A 26,256-nucleotide genomic window follows, 5' to 3' on the forward strand; every position below is an offset into this window, starting at 1 on the left:
CTAACTTCTACACACCTGTACGTTGTCATCAGTAAATTTAATGATAACCGTGTATGGGCTGATCTAAGTACACTTACATCACTCTGGTGGTGCCCATGATGCCATCCCCGGTTTCCGCTACGTTGATACATCTCTTCTGAACCTGTCCAGCCTGGCCTGGGAAGAGTAAAATTAACAGTTGGATGTTAATTACAGGACACTTACAGTAGGGTGATTCTAAAGAAAGTCCCATGCATCACATGCATTTAATTTTTTATGTCTGTTAAGAAATTGTTGTTATATGAAAACTTAATTACTTGTGGGGGTATTCAATTCAAGTCAGTACTGCCGTCTTGTCGGAAAGACAGCAGTTTCCTGACTTTTTTAGGTCGGATAGTGTTCCGACCTATTCAATTGGGCTGCCATTTTCCCGACAGGACGGCAATTCCAACTTGTCGGAAAACACGTGCATCGGCGGATTAGCCGCGGGACCACGTGTTTTGTCGGATTCACTGCCAAATCCGTCAGTTTTTAGCCCCATTTCCGACAATGTCAATCCGACTTAAAAAGAAGTCAGATTGACATTGTCGAGGACGCTAATTGAATACTGAAATGTCGGAAAGGATCCGACATCAATTAGTAGCAATGTCTTACCCTATAACTTACGACCCACTAAAATCTTGGTATTTTGGAGAAATATGTCTTTTTAATTTGTGTAGCTGCCCCGTGCATCACGTACAATCGCCCAGTAAGCAGAATAATAAAAAGTGTCAATACTTGCTCATATCACACTAAAAAGTAATGAATCAATCATTCTTTACTATATTCATCTTCTATTTCTAAACAGTTGAAATTACATTGCACTCTGCATAATGATCATAATAAACAAATTACATTCAATGACATGAAGCAGACTGTAAGCTAATTTGGTCATGTACCCCATTCACCCTTTAAGTGGTGTGGGTAAAAACGGATATGTAGTATGGTAGAGGGATGATAACAGTAGCAGCTGGTGGTAAAAGTGTGTGTGCCTTTCATGTAAAAACATTAATAATATTGTGTGTGTGTGTTGTATAGGGCAACCAAGAAATTATATTTTCTTATGTATACACTATCAATGTATATTCTGTAGAAATGGGTTATTTTCAAACAATGGGGCAGATGTATTAACCTGGAGAAGGCATAAGGAAGTGATAAACCAGTGATATATGCAAGGTGATAAAGGCACCAGCCAATCAGCTCCAATATGTAAATTAACAGTTAGGAACCGATTGGCTGGTGCCTTTATCACCTTGCACATATCACTGGTTTATCACTTCCTTATGCCTTCTCCAGGTTAATACATCTGCCCCAATATGTCAGTTGCAATTCTGTAATCCAAACAACTGAACTGAGCCAGGGGACATTTGGTTGTCTTTGTCTCAGATCTCCTATCCCAGGTTGAAAAGAGAACTGTGGGGCAGATGTATTAACCTGGAGAAGGCATAAGGAAGTGGTAAACCAGTGATATGTGCAAGGTGATAAAGGCACCAGCCAATCAGCTCCATTATGTAAATTAACAGTTAGGATCTGATTGGCTGGTGCCTTTATCACCTTGCACATATCACTGGTTTATCACTTCCTTAAGCCTTCCCCAGGTTAATACATCTACCCCTGTGTGTACTATAAATCTCATCTTTTTGCTTTGGGTACAAACTGTGTGGCTACACAGGTGGAAAAAACGTCCTAACGAGGGGTACACACGGAGAGATCAGTGTTTTAAATCTAAGCAATCTGACTTGATTGGTTAGATTTTAATCATGGATCTGTTGTGTGTATGCCCCTCATTGATAGCAATGCGCGGCCCCGCGCATCGCTATCGCCGGTGCTAGCAATCTAGCGGGTTGCTCAGTTCAGCGCTGTGTGAAGTGAGCGCCCCCTCGCTCAGCACACAACACGCTGTGCTGAGCAGGGGGAGAGATGTGTGCTGAGCGGTCTGTATTAAGATCGCTCAGCACACATCTCTCCCGTCAGTATTGGCCTTAAGAAGACGAGATCTCAGAAACCTTCTGTCAGGCAAACCTCCTTCCTGACAAACCCATAAATCTGCCCATAGGAGTGAGAAGAGACCCTGCTAGTTTAACAAGGAGGATAAAAATTACTGAAATGAAAGAAGGTGTGCATTCTGTGGGGACAGATATGAGTTGAGAATGCTCCATACCCTTTATCTTTGTGAAATCCCCCACAACGAATGCAGAGGTGGACTTAGACCTGATGAGGCCGATTTAGACCCCCCCCCCCCCCTCAATCCACAGCACTATATTTTCAGTACATTTGTTGTTTTTCCTTCTTACATTCTATTACAGTATATTACTTTCCTCTTTCACTGATTGCACCATGGCCCCATACCTCTAATTTTCATTATTATACCACTCAGTTACTGCATTTTATATAAGCGCTCCACTCAGTGAATGTAGCAGGTCTCTATCTCCCATTATTACTTACTGACTGCATTGTATATGAGTGACCCAGGCTTATTGACTGTATCAAGCCCCATCACTGAAAATGCTGTTTATTATCCCCTCACTCACTGACCGCATTTTTATCAAACATATTATTACATCCCTCAGTCAGTGACGGTATTAATTATATATCAGTGCCTGCCCCCCCCCACACACACACACACACACAGTGATTGGAGTGCCTACTGCAATCAGTGAGAAGGGGGAGATGGGGAGGCACTGAAACGGCCATTTAGAAGCAAAACGATGCAAATAGGACACATAAGCAGCTCCTGCTGTTTAAAATGACATGCAGCATGCCTATACTCTGTGTGTAATAGCAACTGTATCTTGCATACAAAATGCTATGCTGCAGTGTATTCCAGCCAAACCGAACATAATGAAATATGCTGATACAGTCGCAATTACACACTGTATATATCCATGCCGCATACCGTTTAAATCGGCATATGCTGCATGTGCATCCTAATACATCCATGTGTGTATCAGACGCATTTTCCTGTGCAAAAATGACATGTACACTACTATTTTTACAGATCAAATTTATTTTGTGTTTTGTGCCAAATGAATTGAAACGTGTTTATTTATTGCAAATGTGCTTGAAAAGTGTACTCATAATTGATTTCCAACATTTTCATAACCAACTCGGGCATAAAAAGTTGTATACCTAACATGGGCAAAACATCTGGATCTGACTTTTAATCTTGCTCTCTACTTTAGAGCCGCAAGTGTTCCGAAAATCCGGTTTGCGGCCACTTATATATTAGCAGACTTTGCAAAATGCCCGATGTTAGCCACAAAACATCAGACATTTTGACATTATGGGGCTAATTCAGACCTGATCGATGCGGTGCATTTTTGCACAGCAGTGATCAGGTCTGAACTGCGCATGCACCGGCGCCTCAGTGTGGCGGCGCATGCCAGACAGCCGACGGCTGTCATAGCTCTGCGATCGCCTCTGCCTGATTGACAGGCCGGGAGGGGGTGGGCCAGCGGGGTTTGGCCACCATTTAGGGGGCGTGGTCCGTGCAACGCAGGAGGGGGTGGGCTGCAGCGGCTGCGTGACATCACACACAGCTGCTGCTACCCAGGCAGTGACGAGTAGCTCCCTGCCAGCTTGCAGGAGCTGCGCTGGTAGGGAGCTACTCTTCCAGTACAAAAGCATCGCCGCTGTACGATGCTTTTGTACTTGTGCGGGGGGGGGGGGGGGGGCTGCTATGCGGGGTGGACTAGCCCTGTGCTGGGCGTCCCCCCACATGTCTGTGCGACTGATCATAGATGTGCTAAGTTTAGCACATCTATGATCAGGTCTGACTTAGGCCCTATGTTCTCCCATTTCATCCTGGCCATAGTATCAATATACTCTGCAATGCTATCAAAAACATTCATTCATCAGCCCCTGCCATGTGAGAGATGGGGTTTACAGACCATTTTAAGGATAATACTGGCAAGTTGGCTTAACTTCAAAATTGAATATAAAGCAGTCAGAAGATCCTGTTTCATGACTTTAAACCTGTGTTATTACAAATCAGGACATAATTATTAAAGAATGGTATGAAAACGATAGTACATTCGTACGACTTCCATATCAACAAAAGATCATTTGAACCAGTTGCAGTTAATCAAGTGTACGTCATTATCAGGGTCCTAGATAAAGTAGAGCCCAGGGTGAAAATTTATTTTGCCCCTCACCGCATTACTAAAAACGTACATATCTCAAATCCCTTTATATGCCAGCCCCTCATGCTAGCCCAGACCCTCCATATGCCTCTTTATGTGACAGCCCAGAGCCCTCTCATTCCCCATTATATATCCCCCCCTTCTGGATTGCAAAATCTATCACTCAAGATCCAACTAAAGTCAATAAGAACGACTTCCTGGCTCAGAGACTTGAGTGGTGACACTATATGTGGTTTGTCTCACATTCAATGGCAAATGAGTCGGAAATGCAATACTTTGCATGGAACTGCCTTCATATTTTTAGATTCTTCCCAGATAACCTTACATTCCAATTTTGTGCCTTTAAAATGCAGCCCTTGCAACAAAAATAACTGAGATGGGTACACTGATTATTTTTGGGACCCTTAGGTACAAATTACCTACCAACATTATGGTCTAGATAGAACAAGGAGGTGCAGGTATGATTCATATGGTAGAGAGGGCCATGCTCATTAAAGCCAACAGTCTGGTAGCTGATATTAAGGGCAGGATGTACTACGTACCACTTACCAGGTACATACCAGCATTATTAATGCCAGTATATAACTAGATTGGCCATTCAAATCACAAAGAACAGCTCTCCTGGTAAGGGCTGCCCTTTGTGATACAAGGTCTTCTGGATTTATGACATGGCCGTTAGGAACAGATTGGCTGGTACTTGATCTCTCTCCAAGGCTTAGTGCATTTGCCCATTAGTCTGCAAAGCATTCTAAGGCCAATTCAGTGCAGTTTAGACACCATCATTCTTGATTAAGAAAAATCATTTACAAATGGAAATGTCTCCGAAATTAAAACATCAGATCCGATGATGTTAGAAGTTATTCCTGGAGGAAGAAAAAATCTTCCCTTCACAAATTTAAATTTAAATTTAAATAAAACAAAAAACACACACACCATGACATAGGGGTCTATTCAATTGATGTTATATCCTTTCTAACGGAAAGGATCCGACAGTTCAGTATTCAATTTGAGGCCAAATTCGACAGGTTTTGGCTGTTTAAAAAAAATTGGATTGATATTGATGGAAAGTCTGATTGACATTGTCGAAAACGGACCAATAACCGGTCTGATTTGGCCGCAAATCCGACAAAACACGTGGATCCGCGGCTAATCCACGATCCACGTGTGTTCCGACAAGTGAGAAAAATGGCAGCCCCATTGAATAGGTCGAATCATGATTCGACCTAAAAAAGTTGGAAACTGCCGTCTTTCCGACTAGACGGCAGTTCCGACTAGAATTGAATAGATCCCATAGTTTGTAAAATTGCTTATGAATGAAACATGAGAATTATGGAACTAGATAAGAACAAAGTGCAGTTATTTGGTATTAAGGAAGAACACCTTGGTTGTTGAAAACCAGACAAAGATGTTTTGGGTTTGCTACCATAGGATGCATCACAATCATACCAGAGTAGTGCTATAGAGTAAAAAGAAGATCATCTGTCCAGTACCTGACTATTGCTCAAAACTGGATTATGCAACAGCAAATGGAACAAGGTTCCAAGCACTTCAGAAAATCTGCAGCCGGATAACTAAAAAAAAAAAAAAAACGCAAACAAATCCATAATTTAGAATGGAATTTTTTTTATTTCTAGACCTCGCCTTCTAGTGTACATTCTAGCAAACTGCACCTGTCACAACTCATGCACTCGCCTTTCCTGCCTGGGGTGTCACTCTCTGTTCTGGTGCTTCTAGCTCACTTTAGTCTGTATCTCAACACAAAGATACAGGCCAGAGTGTGCTACAGTATAAAGTGTGCAGGATGTGACAGGGGGATGCATTTAATATCCTGGTTGTCGGTATCCCCGCACTCAGCATACCAGCGCCGGGATACTACCGACACCTATTCTATCTCTTGGGGAGTCCGGAACACTCCTGGAGGAAGAATAAATATTGTGGTGTGCGTAGCGCACCACCATGCCCGCAACGGGCTCTATTGCACTCGCCCTGCTGCCGGAATTCTGGCATCCCACAGTTGGGATTCTGACTGCAGGTATATAGATACCAACCCTGTGACAGGTGCAGGGTGCTAAAATAAACACTGCCTTCATTGAGATACGGTGGAAGGTTTCACGGCTTATGAACACACACACACACTCATACCCTCCTTTACAATCTGTTTCTCTCCACAGACACATTTTCACCATGCTCATCTCATCAATGCCAAATAAACAAACAATCTCTTGGCATAACATCTCTTTTTCACCTACTGCCCTATTTCTCTCCTTCATTTTGCATCCTGAGAGACTTGTCTATAACTGCTCATCTCACTTTCTCTCCTCACACTCCAAAAAAGTCTCTGCAATCAGGTCTCTACCCCCAATATTCCACAAAGGCTGCACTCACAAAATTGTAAACCCTCACTTTAGAAAATGCATCTCCAAGAGTTAGTTATAAATATTCCTCCTCCTATACCTCTCTGCTTCTTCTGACATTGCTGATTACCCAATTTTCCTGCCAAGATGTCAATCAAGTGGCCTTCATTACAGTTATTTCCTAGTCCACTTCCTATTTATCAATTTTTAAAAATTTAGTGTCTCTGCCTTTTGAACATTCGCTCTTCCACTCCCACATACTGTATATACTGGGGTTCCACATGGCACCTGTTTTCTAACTGTACTTCTATTCGCTTAGAGAACTCAAGTACCAACTCTAAACTGAGATGTAGTTAAAACGAAGCTGGACAGGATCCCGGCGGTCGAAATACCGACACCGGAATCCCGAACACGGGATAAGGTCGGCGTCAAAATCCTGATGGAGCTCAGGATCCCAGTGTCAAAATACTGATGCATGGAATCCTGATCGTTATTTCAGCGAGACGCGCTCGCATCCTGCCACAGGGGTGGGAGGTCAGGTTTAGGCAATGGAAGGGGGATTAGGGTTAGGATGCAGGGAATGAAAAGGGATGGTTAGGTACTGGGGGGGGGTTAGGATTGGGCAGCAGGGATGGGTTAGACACCCACAAGGAAGGGTTAGGGTGCTTTGTGGGGGGCTGTCAGGATTAAGATGGTCGGCAAGCCACAGTTGGTATTCTGACTGCCGGCATTTCATCCATCGGGATAAAATCTACCTTCCCTTTAAGTACTACCTTGTGTAATCAACTGTCCTGTCACGCTGTCTCTCCATATGAATGTACAAATACAACATGTCTAAATCAGGCTTTATAATCCCCTCCTCTTCCCCAGAGTCACCACCTCTCCTCAAATCTCCTTCAGAATCAATTACACCACAATTTCCTCCCAAGAACACTGCCTTGGTATCACAATTGATACATGGGGTAAATTTACTAAGATGGGAGTTCTATTTAAGATGGGATGTTGCCCATAGCAGATAGGTGTGCCAAGCTTGTGGCATGATATTCAAAAAGACTTGAGGCTGTTATTGCTGCCAAAGGTGCATCAACAAAGTATTCAGCAAAGGCTGTGCACACCTATGTATGTGATTTCTTTGTTTTTTATTTTTAATAAATTAGCAAAAATATATAAAAAAAAACTTGTTTCATGTTGTCATTATGGGGTATTGTGTGCAGAATTTGAGGGAAAAATGAATAGAGTCCAGCCCCTACAGAGGCCGGGCCCATAGTACAATACAGGAAATCCCACTTTCGTGGGAAAAGATAGCACTCTCCAGACTTAATATCAAATAAAGCAAAAAGGTAAATTTAATGCAAAGGTAATCTCACAGTTCATATGAAGTTTCAAAGCGATTTCCAGCGATTTCCAACGTTTCGGTCCCTAACGGGGCCTTTTTCAAGAAATACACAGACAGTCGGCAATGTCAACGATGCAGCATAAAGTCAGCTTTGCAGGAGAACTGGAGACACAGATGTTGCCTCACCGGCCCCTGCTAAATACCCATCCTTATGGCGCTAGACACGCCCCCAGCACAGCCGCAGGCCGTGTGGAACGCATGGCTAGAACGCAAGCGCATCACTTCCGCCGGAAGTGGGCTGCGTCCAGACATTAGATACAGCAGTGTAATGAACCAGCGGTCACTGTTAGTGTGTGAACCGCATATGGAGCGCATCGCGTCACTTCCGGTGACGCGATGTGTCCACGGCAATAGCTCTGTATCCAGGAAGCGGTCAGTGTCCGTGTGTGGACCGCACTTGGAGCGCATCGCGTCACTTCCGGTGACGCGATGTATCTATGGCGATAGTTGTCAATAGTGCAAAGTACTGTACATCACAGCCATAGTAATAACTGCTGGCGGTGCTATGCAAACATGCTAGTGGGCAACAATAGGCGGTGACACGGGGCACAAATAGTCAATATTAGTGGTGGGTAAATGCGGCCTGTATTAAACAGGTCCGGGACAGGCACTACTGTTGCCATGGCAACAGTACACCTACTTGGGGTATAGCAGAGGCCGGTGAGGTCACTCAATGGGGAGTAATATCATCACACAATTTAAAGGCACAAATGAGGAATGTGACCATCAATATAATAGCACCTCTTAAACACAAGTCATAGTGAATCAAAACATGCAATTAAACGATTTCTAATGATAAGACAAACATGTTGCATATACATAAAACATGATGCAAAGTCTGGCAATGTGTTTGTGCAATATAGTAGCTTTACAGAAATTGAAAGTCGACAGCTTATTTCAGGAAAATAGACAGGGGGCTATTTTCATTCATTCCCCTCGGGGCTATTGTATCAAGTCTATGAATCCACATGCTTTCCTTTTTCCTTAGTAGTAGGGCGCGGTCTCCACCCCTGGTAGGTGGTGGTATCCAATCAATCAGTTTGGACCTGAGATCAGAGACCTGGTGCTTGAATGTCATAAAGTGTCTGGCTACCGGCAGAACTGCCGAACCCGTGGCAATGGCTTGGTGTATAGAAGTCCTATGGTTTGCCATACGATCCCGAGATGTTTTCGGAAGCTGTCGACTTTCAATTTCTGTAAAGCTACTATATTGCACAAACACATTGCCGGACTTTGCATCATGTTTTATGTATAAGCAACATGTTTTTCTTATCATTAGAAATCGTTTAATTGCATGTTTTGATTCACTATGACTTGTGTTTAAGAGGTGCTATTATATTGATTGTCACATTCCTCATTTGTGCCTTTAAATTGTGTGATGATATTACTCCCCATTGAGTGACCTCACCGGCCTCTGCTATACCCCAAGTTGGTGTACTGTTGCCATGGCAACAGTAGTGCCTGTCCCGGACATGTTTAATACAGGCCGCATTTACCCACCGCTAATACTGACTATTTGTGCCCCGTGTCACCACCTATTGTTGCCCACTAGCATGTTTGCATAGCACCGCCAGCAGTTATTACTATGGCTGTGATGTGCAGTATTTTGCACTATTGACAACTATCGCCATAGATACATCTCGTCACCGGAAGTGACGCGATGCGCTCCAAGTGCGGTCCACACACGGACACTGACCGAAACGTTGGATCTCGCTTTGAAACTTCATATGAACTGTGAGATTACCTTTGCATTAAATTTACCTTTTTGCTTTATTTGATATTAAGTCTGGAGAGTGCTATCTTTTCCCACGAAAGTGGGATTTCCTGTATTTTTTATATATATATATATATATATATATATATATATATTTAATCTAAGAATCAGTTACCGATTACCACAAGAGGTTGCTAGAGGAGATCCCAGATGCAGAGCTATTTACTAATGTAGCGATTATTTTTACAGAGTTATGTCAAGTAATGTTTCTACCTCATATACCTCAATATCCTCTTAAACCAGAAGCAGAACTAGGGATACAGTATGTCTTGTCATACAAGCTTTACTAGAAAAAGGAATTTTGGTGAGATTGACGAGTTCAGCCATCTCAACGATATTTTCTGTACCAAAGAAGGGCAATATCTGGCGCCTGGTTCAGAATATAAGGGTGCTAAACAAAGTGGTGAAATCACATTCTCCGGTAGTACCCAATCTGGCAAACATATTGATACAGATTCCTGCTAATACGCCACTTTTCACTGTCATAGACTTCTGCAGTGCCTTATTTTCAGTACCAATGTATCCAGACACTCAGTTCCTTTTTCATTTTACCTACAGGAGGGGATTCAGTATACTACACTTTTCTTCCACGAGGATTCATAGTACTTTATCACAATGCCTGCAAAATCACCTGCAATCTTTCAACAGGTGGTTCTATCCTTATCCAGTAAGTGGATGATCTTCTGTTGTGTCCCAAGTCATTCCAGACTTCGACTGCAGATAAAAAACAATTATTGTGTTTCCTTGCAGAAGCAGGTCACAAAGTGTCTCATGACAAGATCCAACTGCGTACTGACAAGGTTAAATACTAAGGCCATTGCTTGAACCAGGCCAAAGACCCTTTGACCCTCAAAACGTGGCCTTGATTGATAAACACCCTTGACCTAAAGGACAGAAAGCAGTGTTGTCACAATTCGGCCAACAGTGGTTACCAGGGTTTTGTTGTATAACATTGCCCTTACAACAGATCTCAGGATATGCCAGATTTGGTAAAACATACCCCTGAGTCTATTGAATCATTTGAAGAAGTAAAGAGGCATATGATTGCAGCCCCAGCCTTAGACTTGCCAAATTATGCCAAAACCTTCCAACTCTGTTGTACTGAGAATAAAAACACATCTTTGGGGGTTTTGACACAGATTGAAGGAAACAAATATAAAGATGTGGGATATTTCAACACACAATTAGACACTGTAGCAAAAGCACTACCCATATGTTTTAGGACAATAGCAGCAGCTATCCTGGTATAGAAGACACAGTACATTGTATTACAACATGAGTTACATTTGTTTGTTGCCCATGCTGTTGCTCAATTGCTAAATACTGCACAAACTCGACATGTCCAGAGCACGTTTCTCACAATGGGAAATTGCACTCTTGACGGGATGCGGTCAGGATCCTGGCGGTAAGGATGCAGATGCCGGAATCCTGCTACATTATTGCATTCCTCAGCCTCAACAGAGGGGAGTAAGAACAATAATGGTGAGGAAGAGGAAGACAATGACCATGAATTGTATGAAATACATGAGCCAAAACATTTCTCTTTGACTTGAAATCCCATTTGAAAATCCAGATTTGAATTACTTTTTTGAAGGTAACTGTCATAGACAAGACACTTGATGTGTTCCTTATTGACAGGATATGCAGTTACTACACAAGGGGCCTAATTCAGACCTGATCGCTGCTGTGTGTTTTCACACAGCAGCCAATCAGGTCTAAACTGCGCATGCGCCGGCGCCGCAGTCCGCCGGCGCATGCCAGACAGCAGACGGCCGTCTCAGCCCTGCAGAAGCCTCTGCCTGATTGACAGACAGCGGCGGTAGCTGGGTGGGAGGGGGCGGGCCGGTGGTGTTTGGCCGCCATTTTAGGGGTGCGGTCCGGGCAACGCAGGCGTGCCCGGACCATGCAGGTGGGGGCGGGCAACGGCGGCTGTGTGACGTCAGACGCAGCGACCCTCACAGCAACGAGTAGCTCCCTGCCAGCGCGCAGAAGCTGTGCTGGCAGGGAGCTACTCTGTCAAAGTCGAAAAAATAGGATTTTGGTACTTACCAGATAAATCCTTTTCTTTGAATCCATAGAGGGCACTGGAGTACTCTTGGGATATGGACGGTTCCACTGGAACTAGGCACTGAACAGTTAAACTTTGACTATATCTCCCTTCCATATCCCAGAGCACCTCAGTGTTTTTTTACTGAGCCGAACTGGAGCTATAGAGGTTGACAATGGAGACATACATATAACAAAAAAAATGGACAACAATAAAGTTGACACAAACAAAAAATGACAACTAACAGTTGACACCAACCCGACAGAATTTCTAATTTGAAACGGTCGGTAAGAGTGTGTTACCATAATATTCCCTGCACTTACCACAACCAGGTAACAACTGCTCTGGGTGGGCGTCCAGTGCCCCCTATGGATTCAAAGAAAAGGATTTATCTGGTAAGTACCAAAATCCTATTTTCTTTTTCATCCACTAGGGGTCACTGGAGTACTCTTGGGACGTACCAAAGTTTCCCCCGTGGGCGGGAGAACTATTTGGCACCTGTAACACTAAACGGCCAAAGCTAGATGCTGATGCCACAAAAGTATCAAACTTATAAAAGCGCACAAACGTGTGCACTGACGACCATGTAGCCGCCCGGCAAAGCTGTGTCGTAGAAACTCCCCGACCAGCTGCCCATGAAGTTCCCACAGAACGTGTGGAATGAGCTGTTACCGAAGTAGGTGGCTGTAACCTAGCCTGAAGATAAGCCTGACGTATGGTCAGTTTTATCCATCTGGATAAGGTCTGCTTAGAGGCTGGCCAACCCCTCTTGGCAGCATCATAGAGAACAAACAACGTATCCGTCTTACGAACCGTGGACGTTCGAGACACATAAACGCGTAAAGCGCGTACCACATCCAGAGTTTCAGAATGTCCTGATAACACAGGAACTACTATTGGTTGGTTGATGTGAAAAGATGACACTACCTTTGGTAAGAAAGCGGAATTCGTCCGAAGTTCCGCTCTGTCATCATGAAACACCAAATATGGCGGCTTGCATGACAAGGCACCCAAATCTGAAACCCGCCTTGCCGAAGCCAAGGCTAGAAGAAAAATTGTTTTCCAAGTGAGAAATTTAATATCCACTTGTTGTAAGGGTTCAAAATGAAAAGACTGTAAGAAATCTAAAACCAGATTCAAGTCCCATGGCGCTGTAGGTGGAATGAATGGAGGCTGTACTCTGAGGACACCCTGCATAAAGGTGTGTACTGATGGCAAAAGAGCCAATCGTCTTTGAAAGTAAATTGACAAATCAGATATCTGCACTTTTAGTGTGGATAGACGTAGACCTCCATCTAAGCCCATCTGTAGAAATAACAAAAGACGGGATAACTTGAAAGAAGATGTCGGAAATTTGCGAGCTTCACACCAACCTATATAGGCACGCCAAATTCTGTAATAATGAGCTGCCGTAACCGGCTTTCTGGCTCGTAACATGGTTGGAATGACTGATTCTGGAATGCCCTCTCTTCTTAAGAGGGCGGTCTCAACAGCCACCCCGTCAAACGCAGCCGGGCTAAATCGGGGTAAAGAAACGGACCCTGTTGTAACAGGTCCGGATGTAGTGGGAGCAGCCAAGGATCGTCTGCGAGTAATCCGCGAAGATCCGAGAACCAAGCTCTCCGTGGCCAATGAGGCGCCACTAGTATGACTGTGACGAACTCTCTTTTGATCCGTTTTAGCAATAGCGGGAGCAGCGGAAACGGTGGAAACCGATACACTAGACTGTATGGCCACCGGACTGTGAGAGCATCCACCGCCACTGCATCTCTCGTTCTGGAAACATACTGGGGCATTTGAGGATTGTGGCGAGATGCCATCAAGTCCACCTGCGGGTAACCCCACCTCTGGACCAGCACGAGAAATACTTCTGGATTTAATGCCCATTCTCCTGGATGAAAATCCCGACGACTGAGATAATCCGCCTCCCAGTTGTCCACTCCCGGAATGAACACTGCCGACAATATGACCTGGTGGTATTCTGCCCAATTGAGGATTCGAGCTACTTCCCGCATTGCCATGCGGCTTCTCGTTCCGCCTCGTTTGTTGATGTATGCGACCGCCGTCGCATTGTCTGATTGCACCTGAACCACCTGCGCCTGCAGGATGTGCACTGCCTATCGCAATGCATTGTAAATTGCCCGGAGTTCCAGGACATTTATGGACAGCAATCTTTCGTGATCCGCCCAGAGACCCTGGAGCTGAAGATTCTGAACTACAGCTCCCCAACCTCTGAGACTTGCGTCTGCCGTGAGAATTATCCAATTCCAGGTGCCGCACTGTTTCCCTGCGGTTAGATTCTGTACCCTGACCCACCAGAGTAGAGACACTCTGGTCCTTGGAGACAACCTTACCCTGTGGTGAATCTGTAAGTGTGAGCCCGACCACTGTGCGAGCACATCCAGTTGAAAAGGACGTGAGTGAAATCTCCCGAACTGAAGTGCTTCGAAAGCCGCCACCATTGTGCCTAAGAGGCAAATGCACAAACGAACCGAGACTGTGCGTGGCTTGAGCACTAATTGTACCAGATGACGAATGACCCGTACTTTCTGTTCGGGTAGGTAAATCCTTAGGTCTACCGTATCGAGAATCATACCTAGGAATTGAAGTCGTTGGGACGGAACTAGATGTGATTTCTTGAAGTTGACAATCCAACTGTGGTGAACCAGAACATTGTATGTCAGCAATGCCTGTTGAAGGAGTATTTGTTGAGACGGAGCTTTGATGAGCAGATCGTCCAAGTATGGAACTATTATCACTCCTAGAGATCTGAGATGAGCTATCAACACAGACATCACCTTGGTGAATACCCGAGGTGCTGACGAGAGGCCAAACGGTAGAGCCTGAAACTGATAATGGTTCTGTCGTATTGCAAACCGCAAAAACCTTTGATGAGGAGGCCAAATCAGAATGTGTAAGTACGCATCCTTGAGATCCAGCGCAATCATAGACTCCTGTGGCTCTAGACCTGCAATTACTGATTGTAGAGATTCCATCTTGAATCTGTAGTAAGTGACGTACTGGTTGAGGCCCTTTAAGTTCAATATTGGCCTGACCGAGCCATCCGGCTTCGGTACTACAAACAGACTGGAGTAATAACCCTGACCCTGTTGGTGCACAGGGACCGGAACCAAAACTGCTGCGTCCAGCAAAGACTGAATGGCAGTCTGCAGAATCGCCCTCTTGTCGTCCGACCGAGGCAGTCCTGTCCTGAAAAACCGCATTGGCGGGAGACAGTCGAACTCTATTTTGTAACCTGTTAAAACTAGATTGCGGATCCACCCATCTGTGGACGTCTGAAGCCACGCCAACTAGAATGACTGAAGACGTGCTCCTACAATAGGAGATCCGAGATGGGCTGGGAGCCCGTCATGCCACTGGCTTACCGGTGACTTTAGTATCCTGACGAGTGGTATTGGCTCGTTGGAAACTACGTCCCCGACCCCGTCTACCTGGGGTGGCCGTTCCCCTGCCACGCCCGCGAAAGGACTGAGGTGTAAAAGATTTGAACGCCGGTCCAGAATATCTTTTTCTAGGCACTGTTGGAGGAAATGGTAAGAAAACCGACTTTCCTCCCGTGGCCTCAGAAATCCATTTGTCCAATTCAGGACCAAATAACCTCTCGCCCTCATAAGGTAATGCTTCTATTCCTTTTTTGACCTCTGCCTCAGCTCGCCAAGAGCGTAGCCAGAGCGCACGTCGTGCTGTGACTAGTGATGAAGAAAGGCGAGAAGTAAGCTGACAGACGTCAGTAGAAGCTGTACATAAATAGTCAGCCGCTTCCCAGATTTGATCAGCGAGAAGTATAAGATGATCATCAGTTAAGGCAGATCTGAGTTCTGTTATCCATACCATTAGTGCTTTAGTTACCCAAATGCCACTCAACCCAGGTCTAAGCAGCACTCCTGCCGCTGTATACATGGACTTCAGCATAACCTCTATTTTACGGTCCGAAGGGTCCTTGAGTGTAGTTGCAGCTGGTACTGGTATGGTTAATTTCTTTGTAAGTTTAGACACAGATGAATCCACCAACGGCGGATTCTCCCATGTAGCTGTCATAGACTCTGGAAACGGATAGCTAGACCTAACTCTGTGAGGTACAGAAAACCGTTTATCCGGATTCTTCCTTGTTTCTATTAACATTTTATTAAGAGATTCTGACACAGGAAAACAAACTGGAGTTCTTTGTCGTTTAGTAAAAACGACCTCATCATTTGTCAGAGGCTCCTCAGTTTCTTTAAAATTCAGAGACTGACGCACTGCTCTGATGAGATTATCAATACCTGGCCTGTCAAAATCGCCACCCTCTGACTGCTGGTCTACTTCGCCCTCCTCACCCATATCTTGTAAAGTGAGGTCTGGCGAAGAATCATCAGACATTAACATAGCAGCCGGTAGCTTATAGGAAAAATGAAACTTATCCCCTTTAGTCAAAGAAGATCTGGACCTTTGGTAAGGCTGAGACCCCTCAGGAAGTTCTAGCGGTCTCACCCTAGATTCAGATCTTGCCGCCTCTCGCTCCTGCCGAGAGGCGGCCAACTCTGATTGCAATCCAGCTAAAACATCTGCTAGTATAGCCCATGGCGGGTCCGGGGTTGAAATGGGATTTGAAACCAAAGCAGGTATTGTATTTGTTTCAGAATTTACAACACATACTTTACATGTGGTAAATCCATCAGGTAATACACCCTTACAGGCATTGCAGTAAACCTGCTTCTTCGACTTTGCTGGTGTCTTACTCATTATGCCAAAAAAAAAAAAAAAACAACACAAATACAAAAGACAAAGAACCTGTGCGACTCAGTAAATAGCACTAAGGTGTCTCTATATCTCTGGCCAAATGTGCCAGTAATATGTCTGATCCCAAAATCCCCCTAACACCCCAGCGCCTTCAATGGTGGAGAGATGTATACAGGAAATTCTGAAAAGAAACAGGAAAAACAGGAAGCATGGTTTATATATGTCCCCATGCTCACAGAATATCACAAAGTGCAAACATTAATCTATGTAGCAGATTATACTTAAATGCATATATTCCTGTTACTTATCTATACAGCGCTGCTGGCTCTGTGTTAGGTCATACATACTTTCAAAGAAGTGTGCCTCCCCCGTGCTCCGTGTACCGCTACTCTGTACAAGGAGACCGGCCTTGTGCGCCCTCCGGAAGTGCATCGGAGCAGACGATATGCCGCGTGGAGTGGCCTCCAAAGACCAGCGTGACTCAGCGCAGCGGAAGAGACATTAACACAGCGGCGCTGGAAGCGGCGGCGGGCGGCTGCGGGCAGCGGCGCGGCACAAATACACACACAGTAATCCACACAGCGGGGCGGCAGCATGAGCTGACCGCCCCAAACAACATACCTGGACCCTGTGGTGAGGGCAATGACGGGGCTTCTCTGTAAGCAATGTCAGCCTTTTACTGCAGGTGTCCTGCACGTGGAAGTGAGGGAGCTCTTTTTAGAGAGGTCCGACACCCACAGCTGCAACAGCAGCTTTCACTATCCCAAACCCTCGCCTTCTTGGAAGGGGGAAAGGGATGTTTTCAAAAAATAATCAAAGAAAAAATCAATAATTGTGGATCCACCTCCACAAGCCTAGTTGCTCTGTGAGCACCGAAAAAACACTGAGGTACTCTGGGATATGGAGGGTAGATATAGTCAAAGTTTAACTGTTCAGTGCCTAGTTCCAGTGGAACCGTCCATATCCCAAGAGTACTCCAATGACCCCTAGTGGATGAAAAAGAAATATTGTAAATGCATACACCATGTACTAACCCCATACACATGCCCGCTGCGCGGGCACTTATTCTGCCGTGCGTGCACATATCCGCAATTTGCGTAGGATCGCTCCTGCAATCATGCGCGTGGTATGGGTATTTACGGCGGAGTTTGTGAGCGCATAGAGGGTTATCAGAACATTACATATTTAACCCAAATAGTGCACATTGTACACATAGCCCCCTGCACCACATCAGAAAGAAATAGCTGTTTAAAATGGTAAAAAAACAAAGGGATTCACCTTTACAGGATAGGAGGGGACAGAACAAGGTTACAAGGTGGTGTTTGGTATCCAGCTGTAGGGTATTTTAAGGGAAACATTCTGGTGTTGGTTTGAGGAAGATCGCATGTTCCTGAGGATAGTTAGATGCAGAAGCAGAATATAGGTTTAAAGTGTATTTACTGTATATTATGTATGCGGGGGGGAATCCAGAGGAGACCACCCACAAGAGCAGTTGAGAAAGACATCGCCCACCTTTTCAAATCAACCTATGACCTCTCCTGTAATGTAAAGATACATCTGTGTCCAATAGACAAAGGGATTACAGTGACCATTGTATTGTATATGGAAGTAGTGTATAAAAAAAAGCCTGTTGCTGCCTGGCTGGTCAGAAGACTGAACGCTTTCTACCTGACAAGCGGAGGACCGGCCGGGTTGCGCTTGCGAACATTCTCACGTATGTACATTGACTGTAGCCATTATTCTGTTTAGATTTATCTTGTTAGCCTGTAGTGTATAATTTGTACTGTTTTACCTTTTGAAATAATCCACTGTGGCCTTAGAACCCTGTGGTTCAACTACATATCGGTGTTGTGTCCTCACTTTCCTGCAAGGGTTTAAAGCGTATTTAACTGTATAAGGTTTATAAGTATTGATAAGGTGTACGCACTGCGGGTACTTTATACCGTCAGCGCTACTTAAGGTTTAAGGTATAACATCATTGCAGTGCTTTGCTGCATAAAGGTTTAAAGTGTAACCATATTATTACATTGTATTACTAATAAGGTTTAAAGGTTATCAATTGTGTGTGCGCGCGCTGTGCGTACTCTGTACACTCAGCGCGGCGTGTGTACGCCAAGTACGTACCACGTACGGGACTCTGTACGCAAATAGCGTACAAAGTGCGTAGCGAGTGTATTCATATTCAGTCCAGCGGCCATAGCGGCTCCACGGGGTATCTAGAGGTATAGCTTTATGGTTTAAGATAATATCGACATTATCAATTGGGGGCATCGTCCTGTTTTTCCTCATACCCACAGCCTAGCAGGTTACCGCAGACTTTATCTATCAGCAAAGGGCGGACAGGTACCCACGTAAGCCTTCTCCTGGATGGTGGATACTCTGGTAAACTCTTTCTCAAGTGCTGATAAGATAAGCGTCTGCTCTGCATGGTTTGTAGGGATGCTGGTGGGATCCGTAAGGTAAATATACAAAGCTATTTTTAAAAGTATGTGAATTTCTGTTTGGCGCCAAATGCGCACACAATACAAGGATACACCTGTACTCTGCATATCTGATCATATTGTTGCAAAACAAGGTTCAAATGAGTCATATTGTGTTTGATTCAGATTGGATTGCTTATCTGTTAAGTAGGGTAAAAGTACATTTAAAAGTTGCTGCAAAAGCCTTAATATAGTGTTTTTTTTTTACTCAGGCCTAAAATAACTTCAGGGGCTTGCATGGTGTGTGATTTCTTTGTGACAAAGGAAGCCGCATGGTCTGTCCTCCATTTTGGACTAACCACATGGCTTGTCCACCATTTTGTGTAACCCTCATGGATGTGGAAAGGGGAGGAGCAGCGGCCATGTTGGGAAGGTCATTTTTTCTAAATGGCTGATTTTCACTGCCCGGAATAATCAGCCCTCCTTGGTCAAAAAGAAATCATCATTTATGAGTTACCAATGCATTTATTTAACCCATGCCATAGTCAATTACAAATAGTTTCAGCTGGGCCTAGTGAAAAGTTAATAGTAAGATGAATATTTGATGTAAGAAGTCCACACAGATATAAAAAAAAAAAAAAAAAAAAAACTTTTTTTTTTCTCTCTAAGATTCAGTTAACTCTGCTTGCTATAAGATAGCCATTGAAATGCAAATTAACCTGTGTAACTGCTTTTTCCTAGCAGTGAAAAAAAACCACCTTTACAGGCAGCCAATAGTACATAGCATTCATATGCAAATTAGATGCACTTAATGGGTAAATGAGTCTCAGGAGACCAGTGAATGGTACATATATATAATATTATAATTATGTGTATATTTATATCAGTGTATGTTCTGCAAGATCGCTATCCAATCTGAATCATACCATTTGAATTATTGATTATTAGATTCATTTTGACCTGTGCTGAGAAATTTGTTGCTATTTAGTTAAAATATAAAGTAAATATTTAAGAAATAAGTGTAAAGGTCCATACACACTTAACGATATAATGAGCGACGTCGCTCATTTTCCCCCTCCTTGAGCGACGTCGCTCATTATATCGTTAAGCGACGACCGATGCGCGGCCCCGCGGGTCGCGCAACGATCGTCGCTGTCGGTAGGGCATGCATGAAGGATGTGGACTGTCGCCCACGACCTTCATGCAGGGCTGGCGGGGGCGTGACGTCACTGAGCGATATGAGCGGTCATATCGCTCAGTGCGTACAGGCGGCCGCCGACCGGCCGGCCCGGGGAGACGTTAGACGATGTCGCTCACAGAGCGACATCGTCTAATGTGTATGGGCCTTAAGACGCACATGCAGCCTGGCCTAGTTGTAAAGGTTTATACAGAAGAAACTGTGCTGTGTTAAGTGAGCGATTATAGTTAATATCACTTACATTTAAAGAAGTGTGGGATTTGTACTATTGCGGACGTACGGTCTTTGTACACGTGTCTCGGACAAAGTACGGGACTGCGTACGCAACGTAAAGACGTACGCACGATCGCGTGTTTACGCAACGTGCGTAAAGATACGACCGCTAAGTCCAAATTACACAATAGCATTGTTTAGTTTAGGCGCGAAACGGTAGCCACGCGGTAATAGCACAAATTGATCAGTGTCCAAGATTTAGTTTAAATAAAACCTTTTTACTGTACTACCTCTGGGGAAAGCTATCAGTTAACAGGAAAAGATATTTTTCTGATCAGAAAACTATAGAATGTTAGTGTGGGCTGAAAAAGGTGTGAATGTATTGAACCCTGCTTGGTGAACTTGGTGATCTTGGTGAAGCACGGTCTAGGTGAAAACGTGGTGAGCACGGTCTAGGTGAATACGTGCAACGGAGTGTGATAAAGTTTTCGTGGTATTACACTCCGGCTGTTTTGAAGCACAGTGTGAAGACTCCAGTGATCCTTACACTTATAGATATAGCAAGTGTCTATGAGCGGTACGATTGGACCGCACGGTTGTGTGGGCAATACGTGGCGCAACGTGATACGAAGTTTTGCATATTTGTGTGTAAATCTAGTCATCATACGCGTTGTGTGAAGCACATGCAAGCGTGATTTGTGTAAAATAAAGGTTTAAGGAGATTTCGCTGGTCCCTCCAGAGGCAGATATTCACTGGGTAAAAGGCCCAGGGGATATAGGCCGAAGTAGGGCCTGCAACGGCTACACGTGTCTGCTAAAAAAAAAAGGCGGATCCGTGATACTCGGAGCAGAAGAAGTTAGTGGAAGAACTTTGAGGACTTCCACCGGTAGACTACTGTGTTTGGAGCATTTTAGGAAGTTTTCCCGTGTTAAAAGGGTCCACAATGGGAGCCAAGTGCACAACACAGGGACGTTCCTCAGTCAGGGTTCAGACAGCAGAATTGAGACCCAGGGTGTCAGCTCGGTTAGTCATGTGGGGGAAGTATGGTCCCCACACTGAGACCTTTTGTGATGAATGGACACGAATGACTGTGGGGGATAAAGCATCATTTCCCGGGATAGGTAGTTTTGAACCAGAGGTATTGCAGAATTTAAGGAGTAGGATATGTCTAATAAAATCCCAAAAGCGAAGGGTCAGACACACAAACTGTTTAAATTTATGGCAGCAAGAGGGCGATATGCAAGAGAAATTAACATATGCAATCGGTTCCAAACCTAGCGGGAATGAGAACACAAACACACCATTGTCGACACAGGTCGAAGGGGAACAGAAGGCTACAGTCAATGATACATCCGTGAATGATAGTAATATGAAAGAGCAATGTATTAACCCTAACTTTTGCAAAATGTATCCTGTTTTGAAGTCTCTCCAAGGTTTTAGGTCACAGGGAGATGAAGGATTCAGCCAAATCACAGCTCTCCTCCAAGCAGTCATGTTGCAGGAAACTCAGGTGGGACCTGTCCAACCAGGTAGTGCAGTAACAATATTCCCCAATGAAAGAACGGGTGAGGTCACAGCTACCGGTAAGTATGAGACAGTTCATTGCACAGAAACAACACCACACAGTAAACAGATTAGGAACGGAATGGTAGGATTACACCCTGTCTTGGGAATAGTAACTCCCAATGGGGGAACCGATAGACAGGAAGTAGTCCTCACCAGGAATAATGCAATGTATTGCCCGTGGCCCAGAGATGAGCTGCGATCAATCATTTCAGAATTCCCCGACCCTCGGAAGCATTTAGCCAGATGTCAGAAATTTATCAGAGATTTGGGTAATGTTTATGAACCAACATTTTTGAAAGCATGCCTACCCCCTAACATTAACACCCAAAAATTCATCACTGATTGTAGATTAGAGTCGGATAGTCCTATGACTGACAGAAACAATCAGGAAAATATAGAACAAATTAATAGGCAACTAGAGTTTTGTTTCCCCACTGAGTGGAGAAGAATTTTCTCCATAAAACAGAGGGAAAATTAAATGGCATCTGACTATTTCCACCGAGCACTGGAGGAAATGGACAGATACATGGGGGTATTAGATGCAGGGAACGATGAAAAATACAGAGAAGTGGCTGTGTCTGTGCTAATGGACGGACTCGATCAGACAGTGAGGGACAGAGTACAAACCTCTTTGCCTGGTTGGAGAGGGGTCACAGTAGCTTGCCTTAGAGAGTGCGCAATTGAACACCATAGGAATATTGCTAGGCGTAGAAAACTGCAAGAGGAGAGACTGAGGATTGAAAGTATGCAGGCTCTTACACCAAAGTCTCATCAGCCCAAACCCCAAAACCCTAGTAGTAACAAAAGACCGATAATATGTTACATTTGTAAAAATGAAGGACATTTTGCTAGAAATTGTAGGAGTAGTAGAGCACATAGCCAATATAGACCCCTAGACAGAATAAATAAGCAACGTTATTAAACACATAGACGGGATCAAGGGACATATAGTAAAAAATCACGAGCAGTATAGAAAAACACAGATTCGGTTAATGGGAAGAACAGAATAAATGCAACTTTACCCTTTTGACAGAACTTACGGAAATTAGGAGGAAGCTTCTAGACTTCTGCTTCTCTCTCTCTAGCAGAAGTGACCTCTAAGAAATTTAACAGGAGTTTTGTTAGAGATGGTATACATATTGCGTGCTCCCACCCAGGAAGCACAAAATATGTTAAAATACCCACGAAGACTAATATTGCATTTCACTGTTTTAGAAGCATGTCCATCACAGGTAGAGGAAATTATCTCAAAGATACCGGGTTCCCTATGAACTTAGAATGGACAAGACACTGGATTGAGGGCTGGGATAGTCCCAGTAGAGATATAACACACATAGAATTTTTATTTAAGGGAAGAGACTGATTAGGGAATCATTCCCCGTAGTGCCCAAATCCAGATGTCAAACTTAGTAAAATCTTCTTTGTTACTAAACTCTGTGATTTGTCTTCAAAGTTTCCTCTTCATCTCTGACGTTCACCGACAGAATTACAGCTCAAACGTCACATGTCTACTCGGTCTTTTCAGAGGTCTGCCCAAAACCCAGTATATCTCACCAGCATCACTGTGCCTGGCCATGCACAAAGGGTGTAGAGTGGAAATGCTGGTGAAGGGAGACTGTGCATAGATACCGATAGACATGATGGTGTGACAGCCTGATGGTGAACGAAAATCTGACAAATTTTCGTTTTATTATTTTTCTCTCTATCTCTCTTTACCATTTTCCACGGATGGTTTACTTCACACAACAGTTAAACACATTGTAATGCAAGATTTATGTTCCCTACAGAAAGGTCGCTGACTCGGAGAGAATATAGTATCACTGGAGTGTCTGTTCCAGGAAGGCTGAGAGGCAGGATTGTTGTCACGGCACCTGAGCACGGAGAACAACAAGACCAGAGGCGGTTGTCGCACCAGTTTTCTTTTTCCTTTTTATTACTTTCTCCATCTCCCATTACCTTCCTTTCCTCCTCCTTCTTGTTCCCTCTCTCTCCCCTTAACAAGATGAACTGACCCCAAGAGACTGCATTTCGGGTTTTCCTGTTAATCCTGTTTTTGACGAGAACAGTCTGTTTCGGTGAGAGTACCAGAGAGGTCGAGAAAGGATCTGGAATGGGTTCTGATGACAAGGACGGATTTGTAGAATTCCAAGAGCAACACATCCATCGAGCAAAGGCGAGTATCAGAAAACGATCTGGTAGTCAGGAAACTAGGAGGCACTGTGAAGGGTTATTGGCTGAGGAAGATTGCATTTGTAGGAATTGTGAGAACATAGTTGAGGATGGATGCATCCAGAGATGTCAGTCCAGCCTTAATATCAACATGGACAGTCATCCATTGAGTGATTACCACTCACTAGTGGGTAAGGTCTTAAACCAGACAGAATGCTGGGTGTGCTCACAAGTACCTCAAGGTCAGAGCAAGTCAGGATTAGTACCGTACCCGTTAGCAATAGATGAGGTACTCGAATTACGGGGTGGGAGACCGGGGGAGAAGAAATTTAATATTTCTAGGCCCCCTAGTTTGAAGCTCCACCAGTACCATGTAGATAGATCCTTAGTATGTTTCAACATTTCCAATTCCCGAAAGCCGGGAAATTGGGAAGTGACATGGAATAACCAAACCATGGCATTTTCACACAGAGCCGACAGAATGCCCGTAGACTCAGAACTTATACGCCAAATAGCCGACAGTGGAAGGTATTTTCGGTACTGGTATACGCTAGGAAGTAGGACCATGCGGGTTGAAAAAGTATCACCAGGGTACTGTGCGCATATCATACAGCCTGATACGTGTACTGAACAGATGAGAGAGTTAGAGATAGGATTTTTCACTTGGAAGGTTTGCAATATGGTAATGTCATATTCTGTTCCATATGTTCTCCCCGATTATGCATATTTCATATGCGGGAGGAAGGCGTATAAGTGGCTTGCCCCAAACTCAGAGGGATTGTATTACATCGGAAGAGTGTTGCCAGAGGTTATGACCATAACCCATGATAAGATGAAAGATGTTCACCGCAATGCTCAAGCTCCTTATACTCACACTCATTATTAACACATCGTTAAAAGACACCTCACAGATAGGACAGAGCACGCAGCCTCTGATTTGATCCAAGAATCCACCGGGATTCAATTCCTTCTCACTTTAGATATCACCCGTACTGCCAGAGGAATTATAAATTATAGGTATATCCATGCGCTAGCAAACCTGATAGATAATATCACTGAGATGTATGACGACACCTTCAGGTATACGGGAAGGGAGTTGCAAGCTTACAAGAAGGAACTGATTCAGCACAGGATGGGCCTCAATTATATCACAGCTGTGACGGGTGGGTACTGTGTCCTTTTGGCAACTCAATATGGTGTGAAGTTCTGCACGTATATTACAAACAGCACTGATGACCCAACCGAGATCATCGATCAAAAGATGGACGATATCTTGCAGTTGAAGTGGGAGTTCCGAAGAAGACACAACTTTACCCTGACTGCTGTGAGTAATAAACTGACCGGCTGGGTCTCATGGTTGAACCCACGCAATTGGTTCTCAGGTTTAGGAGAATGGGCTCAAAATGTTATTATGAGTGTAGGAAAGTTTCTCCTTTGTATCCTGGGAGTCGTCATAATTATTGGCTTGATATTTAGATGTGTTCGAATTTTAATGCGGCGCAAACGCAGTACAAAAGTGATGAGTTTAAGGAGCAGGGGCATTGTTACAGCAACTGATTTAATTTATGACCCATCAATAGAGACAATGTTGTGATAAGACGTGATTCCACGGTCCGTTTCTTTCACCCGTTTCTCCTTTGTTTTCCCTCAGCAAAAATACACCTATCCGGAGAAGACTTCAATCAACACCCAAGAATGATTACGCAAATGTTATGTGAATGTATTTTTGATATGTTTCTTATCTTCATCTCTACAACCCTCAGGTAGTGACACACATAGTCGACAGGTGATATCTGTATATTAGCATTCACATATGATCCCCCTCCATGTATCATCAACTAAATGTGCACCCCATTTGTTGGAACAAGAAGCCGAAAAGAGCTTGGTAGTGTTTGTTGGCCCACTTACAGACCCTTAATACGGGATAAGAAGGATTTAATGTATACTTCGCAATACCTTGAAGCTTATCTAGAACATATACGGCACGATGATACATGCCCCTCAGACATGGATTTCATACATACATGCTTTTACTATACCACTAGGTCATACATTTCCCACCTACACCTCTCCTCATACCATCCAATCATCAGTGGATAATGTATTGTATATTTTTATCCAATCATCTGTAGATATTGTATTGTATATTTTTCTGTTTAATGTTTAGATAGTGGCAGTTAGTGTTGACTGCCAAAGGGTGGACTGTCAAAGTCGAAAA

The 26,256-nt window shown here is 44.1% G+C and overlaps 1 protein-coding gene across 1 annotated transcript in view; it reads right to left on the reverse strand.

Annotated features, from left to right (window-relative positions):
- The window catches only part of LOC135042967 (uncharacterized), a 490,494-nt gene that overhangs the window by 322,529 nt on the left and 141,709 nt on the right, over nucleotides 1-26,256 (reverse strand). The window contains exon 2 of the mRNA XM_063955072.1: nucleotides 78-156. Coding sequence (XP_063811142.1) covers nucleotides 78-131 — 54 coding nt within the window. The 5' untranslated portion in view covers nucleotides 132-156. The remainder of the gene's footprint in view (nucleotides 1-77; nucleotides 157-26,256) is intronic.

Source organism: Pseudophryne corroboree, chromosome 2 (genome assembly GCF_028390025.1).
Source record: "Pseudophryne corroboree isolate aPseCor3 chromosome 2, aPseCor3.hap2, whole genome shotgun sequence".
NCBI classification, from domain to species: domain Eukaryota; kingdom Metazoa; phylum Chordata; class Amphibia; order Anura; family Myobatrachidae; genus Pseudophryne; species Pseudophryne corroboree.